Here is a 12558-nt window from a genome sequence, read left to right as displayed (position 1 = left end):
CTGAAAACAGCCTTGCAGAGTAATACTTTTTTTGTTTGAATACTCATATGAATTCTTTTCTGTATCTGAGTAAAAAGGTTAGTTATGTATTATTATGAAAACGAACAAGGAGGTGTAAAGAGATGTGTGGGAACCTGGGGCTCCTGGAGGAATAAACACATTCATTCCTATGGCTGTTGAAAGCAGCAGAAGAAAGACAAGTGAAGAGAACCTGAATCCAAGTTTCTTATTGCTGCAATAATTCTGACAATAATCAGAATTAAGGCACTGGGAATAACAGTATGAAGTCAGCCAAAAGCCAGAGCAATGGAGTTTTACAAACAACAATTGAGTTTATATTGTGGTCTCTCAGTTCCAGTTCTGCAAAGGTTTTTAAGCATGTTTAGGGACTGGCTGCTAGTCCTTGCTGTGGAGGCAGCTGAAATAGCAGAGTTTGAGGTGGCAGAAGGGGTGTGAAGACGATGCAGAACCAGGTTGGAGTCCTGTGAGGTTTTCTGTTTAGTTTAAATCTTCAGTGTTGACACCAGTGTGCAACAAGTGTTGCAGCCACATACCACTCTCACACAGAAACCAGAAATGTCACGAGTCTGCACCACCACAGCTGCAGACCATCCTCTGCTCTGTCTGAGCTAGTCTGATCCTTTGTGACTCAAAACCCTTCAGATCAGTGCTCTCCCCTTGCAGTGAGGTCAGAGGAAGCCTGGGCAATGTCTGTAGAGCTTGTCAGTGTTTACTGTACTGTCCAGGGCTTGCTCATGAGTTGGGGTCCTGCTCTTCTCCCAGCAGAAGGATGTGGAAGGCAGAGGAGATGGTGCTTTAGACTCAGTTTTGCTAATCCTGTATCGCTGAACAAGTTGTAACTCCTATTCAATAAACTCCCTACCCGTGATCTTAATGCCTATGAAATACTGGCTGCACTTTGGTAATGAGTCACGGATGGGTATCAAGTGATGGCTTGGTATGGGGAGTGACATCCTGGGGATGTGTTGTAACCTGGGCAGAGGGGATGTGCATGCACTGGGATAGGCACAAAACATCCCTAAGGAGAACTAAGGTCATCAGGCTGCACACAAATCTACCTTGGTCCAAGCGCATTCTGCATCTCTCTGCTGTTCAGAAAAGGATCCAAGTTGCTCTGGGCCAAAGGGAGATCCACAGTGCTCAAGGGAAAGCTGGAATTCCTAACACAGAGGTGTCTATAGCTTTCCTGCACACCAGTAAAACAGCTCATCATTAAGCATTCATGGTGCCAGACAAACAAGTAAAATTCAGGAACAAGTAACTGCCTTTGTGGCTTTGTGAGGATGTCTGTGTCTTTGCACTTCCAAATGCTGGCATAATAAATCCTGAAGTGCCTTTTTGCTCCCAGCCAACATGATTAGTACAGCTGTTAGCTGGTGTGTCTGCTAGAGAAAACAATTGGCAACCCCTAGGTGGATAAGCACCAGAGGCCTGCAACCCCCATGATTTTCTCCCCTTTTGAGAAACTAAGACATAAAATAAAAATGTTCTTTTTTTCCTCTTCAAATCCATAACCAGACATGATGTAAAGACAGTCACTTCTGCAATAGTATTTCGGAGAGTGCCTGTTAAAGTGAAGATGCTTTAATGTTCTGCACAGCTGGAGCCCCTATGGGGTCAGGCAGGTCCAAGTGTGACACAAGCACCAAGGCAGCACATCCCATCCACTGCCCACAGCCCCTCCTGCCTACCTGGCTTGGGGATCGAGGGATGTCCAGATGTACAATGCCTCTTTTCCACTCAGCAGCTCTTCTACAAGGTGAGAAGGGGGGTTGTGGGAATGTTCAGGGGTGCTGACCATAAACTTCAGGCTATAATTGCATCTTTCCTCATACCTATTTTCCCACAGGGAAATCCTGAGCAGGAGACAAATATCCTCTCTGATTTTACCAGCTTTCCCTTCTGCTTTTTTCAACATAATCACATCCACTGATTTCTGCTTGTTTGCAGGTCTTGTTTGCAGCTGGAAGCTCAAAAACATTATTTATTTTCTGTATGGATTCCTAATCTGGAAATGGATCTAATTTGTTTTACCAAATTACAAGTGAATTAAGATGAACACATTGTGTTACATCCGGATACATCATGGTGCTTTCATGACAGAGGAAAAACCACGTTTGTCACTGCTGTTATTTTCTTCTTTCCTCAGTATCATTAACTCCATGGTTTTTCTTGGGGCAGGAGTTGAGGAGCCAGAGCTGCAGCTGTTCCACATCTTTCATCATTTCAGCCCTTTAAGAATATCCCTGCCAACACTGGAAGTGCTCTTCCCTTGTAGTCCCTCCCCTTGCTCTTAGACACACTTTGATTATCTGCAATATTGCAATTGATAGTATTACTAAATAGTTCTGAAAATTTTCCTTTCGGCAACTTCTTCCATTTTGAATGGAATTTTTTTCCCTACCTGGAAATCAGCTTTAGGGCCTTGTATGACTAAGGAGAGTAAATACCCCACAGTTCCAAATGAGACAAGTATTTTGCCTTTCCATTTCCTCACCCATCAGGAAGAATTTTGTGCAAAATGCAGGAGAAATGTCAAAGTGATAAAATAGCATTTGTTGTGGTTCAGTCTCTGGTTAGATCAGCTGGTGTTATGGAAAACATTCAGCACTATCCTGACTTTGTGGAGGGCAAATATTTTATAGGTACCACTACTTCAATGACAATTTTACTGACTGACAAATACTACATCAGCTGAGGTTTTTGTTATAGTTTCTTAGTTTACTGTTTTAAACCTGAAGCATATCTGAAGTATATTTCTTTGCTAGGAAAGTTTGCAGTCTGGATGTGAGATGGACTCACCATACTGCATTTATAGGTACAGACGTCAACTTTAGTTTCTTGCCACCAAACCACATTTATTCTGAGATGCAGTAAACACTGCTCCTTTTCAGAAAATTTGTTTAAAGCAACTGATTTGCAAGATTATTTTGTGAGAATAATTAAGATCTCAGCTTAACCAGCTGTGGTAATTAGCACTCACTAAGCCTGTCTTTGGAGAAATACAGCACACTGTCTTATTTTAGTTCTTCCATAATAAGGACTGAGAAAATAATGTAAATAACCATTTATTTACATGCTCTCCTGAGAAGCTCCTTGGGATGGGGAGCCTGGGGCAGAGTCTGGGCTGGGTGTGAGCTGCCACAGTGGTGATTTCTGCCCGCCCAACTCCCAAGGTGTGTCATTTTGGTAAACACAGGTGATAAATTTAACTCGTCATCATGACGTAAGCAAAACCTGTTGTCAGTCAAGGTGGAAGTGTATGCTACTCCCTTCTTACAGGAAGGGCTATTTTTACTTTAATAACTCATAGAGCAGCCTCCTGGGCTCCTGCCCAGGCTGATGGGGCAGTGGTGGTCCAGGGTAGGATGCTGGGGAAGCTGCTTGGGCACGCCTTGCACTGTGGCAGCAGGTGGCTTGGCTGGTCCTGCGCCCTGCCAGAGCTGCTGGCAGCAAGGCAAAGGATGCCCAGGACATGGCTTTGCAGATAGCTGACCCAGGTGGGTAGAAAGCCTTTGGTCACTGTTTCGTGCTGCAGCATGGAGGGAAAGGGTATTTGCAGGAAAGGGTGAGAAAATGACCCTCATTCTCATCGTGGCTGAGCTACTGTGGTGCTTTATCTCCTGGGGCTACAAATGTTCCTGGGACAGGGAACACACCCAGAGCTCTCACCAGCACAGTGCACAGCGGTAAAGTTTTTTTTGTGTTATATGGTTGTCCTCCTACGGCAGCAAATACCAACGGATACTTCATGTCAGGGAATATGTCAATAAAAACAAATAAATGTTCCTCCTCTTACCCAGCTGCCAGGTCCAATGCTGACCATTGCATGTCCCTGCATGTGCAGGGCTGGTGCAAGCGAAGGACTTACTCCCCTCCACTTCCTTCTCTGCTCCTTGCCAGGTTACAGCCACAGTTGTTTGTGCTTGATTCAGGCAGTGCCCTGGATTACAAGGCAGGGAGCAGGCATGGGCTGCTCCCAGATGGACAAGCTTCCTGGTATTGACACAGTTTCTCATCTTAACCTGCACAACCACTGTCTTGGTTGTGCCTTTGAAGACCCCTCACCCTAGGAAAGTTGGGCTACATGAGCCTGTGCTCCTATGGGATGGCTGGGGGTCTCCAGTATGGGGCTGTGCCGTTGCCTTCCTTGGGATGGAGCCTGTGCTTTTTGCAATCCAGTGTACTGCTTGCTGCAGATTTGATTCTGGCACTTGCTGATGTAGCTCTCCTGGTCTCACTGCACTTTGTGAGAGAAATAGGAGAAAAAAGAGACTAAATTTACCTGGGCCAAGATTTACAACTGGGATTTTTCAGCCATTCACAAGTCCTGGCATGCATGAGCAGGTCTGGGGCCAAGGCACTTACTGTAATTTCACCATCTCAACATAGGCAGGAGGAGATGTTCCCCATGCCCTGTTCTGTAGCAGCAGTGATTTCCTTCCAGGTGAGTAACAGCAATGCAGCAACAGGCAGGGAGTACAGGATGCTGAGAGTGGGGACATCTTCATGTCCGTCTCTTCCTGCCTGTCCTGGTCACCACTGGACATTTCTCAACCCAAGTCCCACATTTGCAAGCACAGGGCACTGTAGTGTGACTTCTTGGGTGCATGTTGGGGTTTTAGGAGTTCTCCCTCCATTTTCTTTTTCTCTTAAAGAATTTTCCCTATATATTTGTCCCAGGGGGACAAATTACTGGGTGCTTAAGAAAAACAAAAGACCTGGCCATGGAGAGAGGGGGTCCAACTGGCTACTCTCTTTCACCTGGGGTTTTCTTGTGTAGGGTGCAGGGATGCTGCAAGATTTGAACTGGGAAAAAGAGTTGGGTACAGCCCCTGGTGGGCGGGTTTTTCTCAGCGTTCGGAGGGAGAGGAGGGTGGCCACAGTTGTGGAGGGAGTTTGTTGCTGCTGCAGGCTTCTGCTTTCAGCTGCCTTCCTTCTACCATGAGTGGAGCTTGCTCACTGGAACGACTGTTACACTGGGACGCTAACACCCTACCTCACTAAAAGAGGGACCTTTTCACCATCTGCTCAGGTGCCTCCGGGAGAGACCCCGGGATTCCCAAGCTCGCCTTTCCCTGCCCCACTGGGACCCAGGCTGCAGCCACCCTGCCCCCACCATTGGTTTGAGTCTTTGCTACTCTGTAGCCCCGCACACCTGGCCTGCCAAGACCTCCCGGGGTTCCCGTCGCAGGTCCAGAGTTTGATACATCTTGTCCACCACCCAGGATTTGTGCTCGTCCCTGCTGTTCCAGCCTGCTGTTCCCGAGGGTCTGGCCAGACACTGGGATGGGCTACCCAGGAGGTTTGTGAAGCCTTTGTTCTATCCCTTCCCAGGATCCCAGGCCGCCATTACCGCATGTTCCCTGAGCTTGCTCCAGAGTGCCCCCTACAGCCGCGGGGGCACCATTGCACCTGCCCTGCTCACCGGGAGCCGCCAGCGCCCCTTCCAGCTGCGAGCGGAACTGCACCTGAGGGGAAAGGGCCGGACAGCCGAGAAGGCTGGGACTGGGTTTGTAGTTTTGTTTGTTGTTACTGCCGTAGTTATTGTTGTTTGTTTGCCTGTTTATCCATATATATATATTAGTAAAAAACTGTTGTTCCTATTTCTCGTATCTTTGCCTGAAAGCCCCTTAATTTCAAAATTATAATAATTCAGAAGGAAGGGGGTGGCATTTTCCATTTCAAGAGAGATTCCTGCCTTCCTTAGGAGACACTTGTCTTTCAAACCAAGGCAACCTTTCAAACCTCCCTGGGTGTAAGTACTGGGTGAGTAGTCTCAGCTACCTTGCAAAGGCCACTTGTAACAGGTGTGCACTGCAAAAGCCACTGTTTGAGCTAGCCATCGCTTACCTTGTTTTTCAGGGTGTCTCTGCCACTGTCCTTGTTGTTGTCTGTTATTGGGCTTGTTTCCATCAAGAGGAGCCAGAGTCCTTTTCTCATTGTGCTGTTGGTGACAGCATGCAAATGGCATCACCATGGTAGCATGATGGGGTGTAATGTATCATCATTAGAGTGCAGTAATGTGGTACCCAGCTTGCATGAGAACAACTGCCAGTCTCCCACCAGGCTGCATTTTAGCAGACCTCATCTCTCCATCAGTGATTTTAAGAGAAGCTGTTGAGGAGTTAGCTACTTGTGCTGCTGGCAGTTTGCTTAACTCACTAGTTGGGCCATTTAAAAGCAAGATGCTCACAGGGTAAGAGGATGCTGTGGGCATGGGGACTTCAGCCCCACATCATTTACCCCCTTAATCAGGAAGTTTAGAAGAGATTTTTAGTTTAAAACCTACCAAAATTAAAGAAAAAAAAAGTCAAATTAAATAAGCTGCAAGTGTAACAAAGCAGCTCACACCAGCTGCTGAGTCTTTTTGACGTTAGAAAGCACATTTGGCTCTCACAGAAGAGAAGAGTGTAATTTTGAACTTCCAGTCCTTTTCCCTCTGTAACAACAGCTCTTTTCCCTTCTTGAAACTTAGCTCACTGCTTTTTACAAAATCTCTTACAGGTAAGGAAGCTTTCAGGAATGAAAGAAGGCCTACAGATTTTGATTAAAAGGTCCTGGTATGATCAGGATGCTTTAAAAAGGAGGACATTCCCAGGCACATATCGTAAGTGGATCTGTCAGAATGATTCCTTTGGCTGCGAACACACAGATTGAGACCCCAGTCTACATCACCCAGAACTGAACTCATGTGGTGGGGGTTAGTGCTTCCCCATGCTGGTGTCCAAAAATAACTGTAAATAATTGTAACATTGCTAGCCTGAGCTCCGCAGTTTCTGTGCCAGAGCGCGAGGTGCTGTGATCTTCCAAGAGTGTCTCGTAAGCAAAGCTGCTCACCAGGATCAGCCACACACTCACACACGCGTGCACAAACGCATGGGTAGCTTCAGTAATATGGGTTGATGGCAAAGAGCCAGGAAGGATCGTTGCATAGAGTTCCACAGGTGGAGGTTTGTTGCATCCACACCAAGAAGGAGTCCAGAGGCAAAGACAGAGAACAATGGAGAGTCCAGGTTTATGTACAAGAGTGGGGCGAGCACCAGAGACCAATGATCTGAGGGCACGGGGGCGGTACAAAGGTGGGACTAGGAAATGGGAGCCAATGGGGAAGCTCTGGGGGAGTGGCGAGGGACAAGGGCCAATGGGGGGAACCTGGAGTGGAGAACTTTCTAGGACATGAAACGTATAAGGTAGCAAGGGGGTGGAGTGGCGAACGGCCAACCAGGAATGCTGAACTGGGGTACATTACCGTAACAAAATAAAGCCTTCTGGGAGAGGCTTCTCTTCTCACCCTAACCTAGACTGAAGTCTCTGGTACTAGTGATACCATGATGATGTTTTTGCCTTTTCTTTTATACCCCTTTTATGCCTTTTTACAACTTCTATATTCTTAGCGCTTTTTGCCTACATTCTTCGACTTGTTTGTCAAGCTAGAAGACTAAACATTTTAGAAGCTTTGTAATTAGGGATCAGTGTGCCCCAGACCCCAAGGTCCTCTCCAGAACACATTCTGTAAACTAAGATAGAACCATCCAGGGGAAGAGTGCTTGGGGAGGGGGGCTCATTCAAGCCGCTCACTGGGGAATTTTTGATAGATATAATTAGTAAGACCTATAATGTTAGACCAGGTCTTTTGGGGGTGTGCACTGTGGTGTGCACTGAGGTGTATTTGACCTGGACGTGTGCACCTAAGGATCCTTAAAATACATAAAAAGGTAAAATCCCTTTTTCCCTTCTAACCATGTTTGCCTCTTGATTTTAAGACCAGGAAAAGGCATCACTAGCGACTGTCTTACCCGAGAACTCTCTTTGTCCCTTGTACCACAGGCTAACCGGTCACCACAGTAACTCTTGTAACTTTTTGTCATTCCCTGTGAAGTAAACTGGATTAGCTTAATTTAGTTATCATAAATTTCAGACTAAGCTGAAATGTCTTTTGCAAGTCAAGTGGTTTCGTAACTCAGAAGCCACCATGGTAAGATATCATTTACTCTCAGTTTTCACATGCTTTGATAGGTTTTATTGATTAGTGATTAATAATGCTGCATAAATTTTAATAAGAAGTTGGGGCTATATATAGTTGTGGTGACAGACATGTGCAATGAGTTCCTCCTGTATGGGTTGTGGTTTCACCTCCTTGTAGAGATATTTCATTAAAAGATTGTCACTTAAATTTGGAGCCCTAATGTTTCTGCCTTGTGACATCCTGGGTCTTCTCCAGCCATCCTTCCCCTTGCAGGTGTGAGTAAATCCATGGCTGGATATGATTTCATGGATGGCTCACTGTCATGCTGCAGTTTCTTGCAAACACGAATTGTTGGTTATATGCCAGGAGTTACTCATGAAAGGTGGTGGAGATTTTCCAGTGATGGATGGGGCTGTTCAGCTGCTTGGGAAGAAAACTCCTGGATGGTGCAGTTGTATGCTCTGACCCAGTCAGCCTCCCACCACAGGCAGATGCTCATGGGGCTGGTGCCGACTGCCTGGCAGAGGCTGTGCTGTGGTGGGCTTTTAATTCCCTGAGGGTGGCATTGCCTGGTCCTGGTGGCACAGTCCCAGTGTCTCCTAGGGCTGCACAGCGCCCCATGGTCTGCCCTGCAGCACCCAAATGTCGGTCCTTCATTATTACAATGGAAAGACTTTCCTGTCCCTGTCATTTTACAGGCATTCACTCTCACATGCAATAAAAGAATACAGGAGAGCAGGATTTTTTAATCCTGTTATTACTGATGACTTTTGGGAGTAGCAATACCCCACCTAAATATTTTCCCCACAGGCTAATTTTTTCAGTCCTCTAAGCAGCTGCGGAAAGAGAAGGCTGAACTCCATTGTACATTGACAGGAAGTTGCTGTAAGACTTGAGCATTCATTACCCTTCTCCCCATGATCCCATTTCACACATGCTGCTGCAGAATGGAAACCCTGCTCTGTCCTCCACAGGTCTGAGGTCATCAACACCGCAAGGAACATTGTCAGGATAAAGGTTTGCTACATCATGATTGCACTGACTGTGCTGGGTTGTGTGACCATGATCATCACAGGCAAAGAAGTGAGTATTGTTTCTGAGGGAACTGGTTCACCTAATGTATGGTCTATGTATGTTCTTTGGAAATAAGCACGTGGGTGACAGGTGTATGTATGCACAGGATCTGTATCACCCCTTCTCCAGAGGAGACATTGGCATTGGGAAGCACAACCTACTGATTAATGTGTTCCTTCTGACCCACTCTGCCATAAACCTGTGCAGTGCTCTATATGATGGTGTCTCAACAAGAGGTTGGGCCAAAGGTGATGGAGTAGCTCAGACAGTGTCAATGGCACCTGGTTCTGTCTGGCATCTGTCAGTCATGAGGTTTCTGTGGTCCTGCCTGCCTAGCCTGGATGGCACCTGGTTCTGTCTGGCATCTGTCAGTCATGAGGTTCCTGTGGTCCTGCCTGCCTAGCCTGGATGCCACCATGGTTACCAAGAGCTGTGACCCTTCTCCCTATCCCATCCCACTGCTGGGTCTCCAGTTTGACTTGCAAGTCCCAGTGCACCTGTAAACAATTTACAGTACAATTCCCCTGCTAATCAGAGCTGCAAATGCTGAAAATGTGGGATAACAAGGAAACAGATTAACGTCTATCACTGCAAAATATCAAAAAGGACAGTGAGGTGTCAAAGGAAGTGGTGCAAATGTGGGGAAATTTAGTGGTGGCAACTGTGCGCATGCAATGATTTCCACCAAACTGTTTCCAGGCTGTGAAGAAGGATCAGACACTGCTAAGGGTGAACACAGAAAAGAAGGCCAAATGGAGGGCTGAAGTGGAGAAAGATCAGGAGGCAACTGTCAGGAAGTCACAATGACTTGGAACAGATTAATTTTAACAGAAGGAGACAAATGATTTGCACATGTGGCATATGGACCTGTCTTTGTTTAACTCTATAGAGCTTTTTCACTGGCACTCTCTCAGAGCAAAGACTCCACTGCTTAAAAACTGCTCCATGTGAACTGGGAACCCCCTGTGGAAACTCCAACTGCTTTCTGTGGCTTCTGGTCTTTGGCACCAGGTTCATCTGATGTACAAAAATCTTTCTAAACTGGAAAATGTGGGAAGGACAAATGCAGGACTCCCCAGCTCAGGATCAGCTTTTCAGGGTGCTGCTGGTACTCAGGTCTCCTCACAGTCAGGAAGGACATGGCCCCACATCAGGGAGGATCACATTCTGTGCAATGCCTCCAGGGCAAACAGCCTTGGCCAAAGTGACCTAGAGCAGTGGGAAAAGCAGTCTGAAATATGTTTTGCAACCACAAAGACATCAATTATCTCTCTGTCTCAATTGTTTTTAAGCCTGCTGCCATCACTGTCCCCTCTCCCTTCCACCAGCACCTCGTGGGATGCTGTGGCAAGGGGAGAGGGGGGGCATGAGCATGAAGAGGGTCTGGGAAGATGGAAGAATGTGAACAGACCCTGATGACTGATTTGGGCCAAAAGGGGCTTTAGGCCAGAGGAGATGGTGGTGGTGTGAAGTGCTTCCTGTGGGGCAGCCCAGGGAATCCATGCCTGATGCAGGGAGCCTGGTCTGGAGACATCTCTTGTCCTATAGCACCTCACTGTCTTTCATCTTCTGCTTCCAGTCATTATCATGAAAGTTGTCTAGCACTTGCTTAGCTGTGATTTTAGTCCAGAGTAATTGTTAATACATGGTTTGCTAAAACTGAATTCTTTTAAATCGTCATAGTTCATTAACTCATAATAAAACAGCTGTCCAATTACATCTAAAACAAACACATCTCTTCACAGCTTCATTTAGAGTGTCGCCAAACTCTCTGGGACGATGCTTAACAGATGAGAAAAATCCTAATGAAATATTCAAAATTACATTTTCATGGAGTGACTTAACTTCAAGACAGGCCCCAGTTCATGCCTATGGGTGCTGATGCTCTGATTCCCCAAGTGTCACCTGTAACCCTTCAAGACCTGTAACGCTGGCTGGTGGAGCTGGATGTGCTGCATGGAGTACCAAGGGACACAGCGTGGCAAAACCCAGCCAGTCTTACCCCAACTGCTACAGGAGATGCTGTAGCCGTGCTCAGCCTTAGTGCAATGTCCTGAGCTTCACACTGGTGCTTGGCCCTTCCAAGGTTTATTACTTGGAGCAGTCGCACTCCAGGGGAGTCTGGAAGCTCCTGCTCAGGTCTCTGAGGTTTATTGTGTCAAAAATCATGTCAATTTATTGCTGAAGTGTCACTGCAGAAACAAGCTGCTGGCAAAGTTGGGCTGGGGCACTGGCAGGTGGTCAGCAGTTGTTGGGCTCTGGGACTCCATCTTCTGTGCCTGTGGTCTTTGGGCATTTTTTTTCCCTCTGGTGCTCCTTAGGTGTCGCTGTTATCCCCAGAGAGATGGCAAAAATCACTACATAAGTCCAGGTCAGATGGTATGGCCGAAGCAGAGCTAAGACCATGTTTAATGGAAAGCTTTATGGAAAGTTTTATAGTGTCGTTTGCAATAAAGAAATTACATGATTGGCCTATTCACCCACCACCTCTCAAGGTGATAGGTTGAGCAGTATAATGCCCATCTGTAAATATTGTTTTTCCATGTACCCAAAACAATATGCAGTTCTCATAACAATTACGCAGCTGCCAAGAGTTTATTTTTCTCTAACTGCTTTCTCATGAGAGACTGTGTGAGAATGAAAGCTTCTCACAGGAAAGCTGTGAGAAGATTGTGAGAAGCTGCAAGAAGCTCTCTACTAGCTTTTAGTATCCATACTTAGGAGCACTTCTCTCCAGGCTGCACACTTGTTTAGGGTGGGGCAGATGTCTCAGCTTGCAGTCCTTGTTTATGACTCACAGCCCCATGCAGTACAGTTCACCAAAAGTGGTGTCTGGTCCCTGTAGTATTCCTCACAAAGCACGTCTCAGGGAAGTGAAATAGTGGTCTAGGACAAGTACAGAGTGAACAAGTCTCTGCTGAGAAAGCACTTTTGCTTCACAGGTAATACGGGCTCTTTCATTTTTTATGACCTGGTTTCCTTGGTTAGTGCAATAAACTGCAAGAATTACCTCAAAGTTAGTGTTCATTTGGAGATAAACTAGAAGAGCTTTCTCAGCCTCTTAGATGTTATTTTTTTTAATTCTAAAATGACTTTCATGCGCCCTTTTCAGAAGGTACATGTAACAATTAAAAGAACCATTTTCATGCTTGTAAACAAATCCACATCCATGTTCTGAGCTTCCCTGCCTTAAGCAGGAATGGAGATGACCATAGCAAAATCTAAACAACAAGAAAATTAATTGTGACTTGTTCCACTCTCTGCTCTGCACTCCCTTCTGCCTAGGAAAAAAACCTGCTTCAGTTGTGAGCTATTATCAGATCCTCCTAAACAGCTGTGGTCTCTGCCTACAGTGCATAAAGCTGCCACATTACACACAGTCATTAAGAAAAAATCAATTCCTCCTCCATGAGCCACTGGTAGTGCATCATCTGAGTGACCAGATGACCCAGGTGCTTTTGGGCTCTTATAAAGAGCTGTGTAGGGAAAGACAC

At 46.2% G+C, this 12558-nt stretch overlaps 1 protein-coding gene across 1 annotated transcript; it reads left to right on the top strand.

The window, feature by feature from the left end:
• The first annotated feature begins 461 nt into the window (after positions 1 to 461).
• LOC108447247 (protein FAM162B-like) lies at positions 462 to 9871 on the top strand. The gene is given in 5 exon segments (XM_017736611.1): positions 462 to 473; positions 3431 to 3521; positions 6529 to 6631; positions 8965 to 9073; positions 9764 to 9871. Coding segments are annotated over 5 exon segments (423 nt in total).
• Positions 9872 to 12558: the final 2687 nt, after the last annotated feature.

The sequence above is a fragment of the Corvus brachyrhynchos genome, unplaced genomic scaffold (assembly GCF_000691975.1).
Source record: "Corvus brachyrhynchos isolate BGI_N302 unplaced genomic scaffold, ASM69197v1 scaffold36, whole genome shotgun sequence".
Classification (NCBI taxonomy): domain Eukaryota; kingdom Metazoa; phylum Chordata; class Aves; order Passeriformes; family Corvidae; genus Corvus; species Corvus brachyrhynchos.
The sequence above is the reverse complement of the archived record's forward strand: the minus strand, read 5'-3'. Positions and strand labels throughout refer to the sequence as shown.